Source organism: Caenorhabditis briggsae, assembly GCF_000004555.2.
Source record: "Caenorhabditis briggsae complete genome, chrIII, whole genome shotgun sequence".
Lineage (NCBI taxonomy): Eukaryota > Metazoa > Nematoda > Chromadorea > Rhabditida > Rhabditidae > Caenorhabditis > Caenorhabditis briggsae.
The window spans coordinates 12,897,682-12,902,516 of NC_013490.2; the positions used below are offsets into that span (position 1 = coordinate 12,897,682).

The 4,835-nt window shown below is 35.1% G+C and overlaps 1 protein-coding gene across 1 annotated transcript in view; it reads left to right on the top strand.

The window, feature by feature from the left end:
* Positions 1-1,661: 1,661 nt before the first annotated feature.
* Positions 1,662-4,835, top strand: part of CBG21226 — a gene marked incomplete at both ends in the record, with an annotated part of 6,863 nt that continues 3,689 nt past the window's right edge. The window contains 4 exons of the mRNA XM_045244567.1: positions 1,662-1,669; positions 2,399-2,517; positions 3,782-3,936; positions 3,983-4,086. Of these exons, the coding sequence (XP_045097219.1) occupies positions 1,662-1,669; positions 2,399-2,517; positions 3,782-3,936; positions 3,983-4,086 (386 nt within the window). The remainder of the gene's footprint in view (positions 1,670-2,398; positions 2,518-3,781; positions 3,937-3,982; positions 4,087-4,835) is intronic.

The following is a 4,835-nucleotide window of genomic DNA, read 5'->3' on the forward strand; positions in this document are numbered from 1 at the left end:
TTACTCCTTGAACCTATGTCAATAGAGATGTACTTATCCGAAAGATTTTTGAGAGATCTTGGCACCCCCTTCTTCACCTTTGGTGTTCCAAATTGCTCATTTTTTAAAGCTCCAAGTTCCCAATCTCAAAAAAATAAGCCTCAGATTTAGATGAAACTTGCTGGGTAGGTTAATATTGAGGTTTTTAGATAACTCTCTAATTTTTGTAAGATTCGAATTTGTTTGAGCCGAGATATTTCACAAAATTCTGGAAATGAGGTACTGTATTCCAGTTTTATTTCTTCCTCAGAGCTTCCCCATGCCTCCCAAAAAAATTGAGAAAGCGGCACACACTTAACCGCCTTCCACCCATAAAGGAGGAAAGCGTCGCGGTGGTGTCGGGGTTGTGTGCTGCGCCATGGTGCGAGAGGTCAGGGGTTCGACTCCTCCCTAGACCTTTTGCCTTTTTTCTTCTTTTTTCTTCTATTTAAAGCTAATTTTCTTCTGCCAAATAAAAGTTTCCACTTTTTTTTCGGTCACAAGGTCTTCTCTTGACCGCAAGTTGTAAGTTGTAACAATTCGGACTGCTATTTAATGTGATTCCATCGCAAAAATCGAGAAACCAGCATCTGTTTTCAGCCATTTACTTTAGTATTACACTAGACTTTTTCTCTGCGTCTCTCGTCTCTCGTCATGCCGATTTTATTTTAAATTTGATCAAGTTTTGATGATTTTTCAAAAAAAAAATTCCAAAAAATTTGATTTTTTACATTTTTCCAGTATTTTTCTGTCGTTTTCAAAGCTTCTTTTTCTATTTTGTTGTTGTTTTTCTCCTCTTTTTCTCTAAATCCCTCTTTTTCTCATTTTTTTTGCAGTTCTTTTTTTTCAGTTTGAAGGTTTTTTGACGACGAAAACAAGATTTGTTATGGAAAAAAAAAGAAAAAACAGAGAAAAAGCCTCTCATTTCTCTATATTCTAGCTTTTAGAATGTTCTAAACCTTTAAAATTAAAAAAAAAGAGCTCAATTAGATAACTTTTTGGTACCCCTTTTTCAAACGGTTATATCTCAAAAACTGTTTGAGCTAGCAAAAATATGTCAACAAACAAAATGTGTAAAATTGTATAAGCGACATTTTTGTAGTTTACAACTTTTTGCTAGCTTTTTTAGTTTTTGAGATATAATCATTTCAAGCTAACGCGTTCTTTTCAGTGGCGCCGGCGCTCTCGCTTCTCTGCGTCTCCTCCCTCCCCCCCCACTCCTCTAGTTGCCACTAAAAACGCACTAACTTCCAGAGCTTATATCTCACGAACTAGAGGAATTATCAAAAAGTATCCAACTGTCAAAATGTTTAAAATTTCATTTTCTACATTTTTGCAGTTGACAACTTTTTTGTAGCTAGCTTGCTTTTTGATATATGAGATTTTAAAGTTAATATGCAGAGAAATGAGACTCTCTATCTCTAAAATACGTTATTTTTTATGCAAAAACAGAGGTCCCTATGAAATTTGATACCCTTTCTTCTTCTCTTTGTTTTTTTTGTCTTTTTTTTTGCTCTTGGTTTCAACCTTTCATTTTTCTCAAATTCTCTGATTCTCTCTCTTTCTCTCTCTCTTTCTCTCTCTCTCTCTCTTTTTTTTTCAAAATTCCAAATTTTCAGCGTTCTTCTTGAAAAAAGAAGCAAATGACTATGTGAAAATGGATGTCGACGAGGAGCCAAATCTTCTAGATCTGCCCAATGAAGTTTTGCTACAGGTATATCTCGAAAACCAAGCTAGCTCCAAAGAAGTGGTCAACTACAAAAATGTAGAGCGTAAAATTTTACACATTTTGTTAGTAGAAAACATTTTAGTAGCTTTTATGGTTCTAGAGATATGAACTTTGGCAGTTGGCGCACTTTTTTGTCAGGGGCGAGGAGACGCAGAGAAGCGAGAGTACGCTAACTTTAAAGGCGCATATCTCGAAAACCAAGCTAGCTACAAAAAAGTTGTAAACTACAAACATGTCGAATATAAAGTTTTACATATTTTAATGATTATAAAAATTACTGTAGCTTTTATGGTTCGTGAGATACAAGCGCTCGAACAAAGAGAAAGCGAGAATCATGAGAAAAAGCGCGCTCTCTTCCACGGCTTTTATCTCAAAAACCAAGCTAGCTACAAAATAGCAGTTAACTACAAAATTGATGTACATGAATTTTCAAACATTTTCTTTGTTAAACCAAATTACCGTAATTCTTATAGTTCCCGAGATACAAGCGTTCTTTTCCAGGTGTTCCGTCGTCTCCCCCGCCACGACATCTTTTTTGGCATTGCTCATGTAAACCATCGATTTCGGAGTTTGGTGCAAAGGAACTTGAAAACTATCAGACTGTAATTTTCCAGGTTTTCTGTTCTTTTTTATCTGAAAAAATATTTTCAGATTCGATGCTCACTGCCATGTCAACATCGTCGACAACCGGCCGCTGACAAAATATCGGGACGATGGGACGGATCCAATTGCCACTTATAGTTTTACCCTTTTTGATAGACGGGGACCAGGTACTTTTTTCTCAATGAAAATCCACACACTTTGACCCGAAATCCACCATTCTAGCTCAAAAACTAGCCAAGTTAGAGCTGGTTTACCATAAGTTATCAATAGAGCGCATTTTCGAGTTTTCGTCCAAACAGGATTGTTTTCATTTTAAAGCGCTTTTAGGCTTACGTATTTTACTTTTCAAATTACTCTTCTATCTTCAAAATGAACAAAGATATGACGAATTTTTCCATTTTTATCAATAGAGCGCATTTTCTGAAAGTTTTGAAATTCGTTGGAATTTAGGCGTATTTATACTTATTTCGAAGCTCTCAACGAGGCGAATTCAAAAATGTTGTTTGTTTCGATTTTGTACGGGTTAGAGAGGCATATCTCATAAATTATCAATAGAGCGCATTTTCTAAAATTTAGGTTTTCTGAACAAAACGAATAACATGCTAAAGTGCTTCAAATTCGACGTATCTGGCTTTTTGAATCACTCTTCCATCTTTCAAATGAACAAAGTTAGGACGATTTTTCGGATTTTTCTCAATAGAGCGCATTTTCTGACTTTTTCGAAATTGATAGAGTATAGGCATGTTTATACTCATTTTGAAGCTCTCAACAAGGCAAATTCGAGTTTTGCATAAATTTTGTCAAAAATCATGTTTCAACTGTTTTATCAAAAGAGCGCATTTTAAAAAATTTTGTTTTTTGAACAAGACTAACATCATCTCAAAATGCTGTGAATTTTACGTATGCTGCTTTTCCAATCACTCTTCTATCTTTGAAATGAACAAAGTTATGATCATTTTTAGATTTTTCTCAGTAGAGCGCATTTTCTGAAAATTTTGAAATTCGTTGGAACTTAGGCGTGTTTATAATTATTTTGAAGCTCTCAACGAGGCAAATTCAAAAATTTTGTTTGTTTCAAGTTTGAACGTCTTAGAGAGGCATATCTCATAAATTATCAATAGAGCGCATTTTCTAAATTTTTGGTTTTCTGAACAAAATTAGTGTCATTTTGAAACGCTACAAATTTTACGTATGAAGCTTTAAAAATCACTCTTTTTTCTTTAAAATGAACAAAGTTATGACGATTTTTCCATTTTTCTCAATAGAGCGCACTTTCTGAAAAATTTCAAATACGCTTGAATATAGGCATGTTTATACTTATTTTAAAACTCTCGACGAGACAAATTCGAATTTTGCATGTACGTTGTTTGCTGGGGCGCGATTGCAAAGATAGAACGCAAAAACAATTTTTTGTTCAATCTAATCTTCCAGAATTCACCCAAAAACGACGTCTCTGTCTTCGTGGGAACGATGTGAAATACAAAGAATTGCACATTTCCCATCTCTACGATTCAAAAATGCAATCACAATTCGAACGGGCTGGAAATGGACATGATGTGACAGTATCCCCGATAACGGCCACAACGGTAGGTAGATCAAATTTTTGTAGAGTACTGTAGAGCGAATTTGCAGTTGCTGTCTTATATGAACCTTCAAGCCATCCGGATACAAGTCCGAAAACAGTGCAAACGAGAGTCCAAACGGATTGAGGATGACTTTTTTGAGAATTGCCTGCGGTTTTTGGAGAGGATGTGTAGTCGAGTGGAGATCAAGTAAGTTTTAAGGCGCATATCTCGAAAACTAAAATAGCTGGGAAAACGTTGCTAACTACAAAAATGTATAGCATAAAATTTTACACATTTTGTTAGTTGAACAATGTTTGATAGCTTTTCCAGTTCCTGAGATATACACGCTTGAAGAAATCGTACCCCTTTCATTGGGTGGGTTGCATTAGAGCGCGTTTATCTCAAAAGCCATCAGAGCTAGGTAAAAAGTGTCAACTATAAAATTGTAGAGCTTAAAATTGCACACATTTTGTTAGTAGACGAAGCGTCTCCTTGCAGTTAAGAAAGTGCGCTCACTTCCAGGGCGTGTATCTCAAAAGCTAAAAAAGCTATTGAAAAATTTTCAACTACAAAAATGATCTATATAAAATTTCACACATTTTGGTGTTAAAATATTTTGTCTAGCGTTATTGGTTTTTGTAATATAGACGTTCGAAGTTGGAGTACTTTTTTAGATGCTAGGATAGAGGAAAGGGTGTATCAGGAGCACAAAATTTATGAAAATCAGCAATAACACCAAATCTGCTTAAAATTCAGACATGTTTGGTTAGAGCACATTTATCTCAAAAACTAAAAGCGCTAGAACTAATGTGTCAACTGCAAAAATGTAGAGCTTGAAATTTTACGCATTTTGTTAGTTGAACACTTTTTGTTAGCTTCTCAAGTTTGTGAGATATGAGCCCTAGAATATTGCGGGTGTA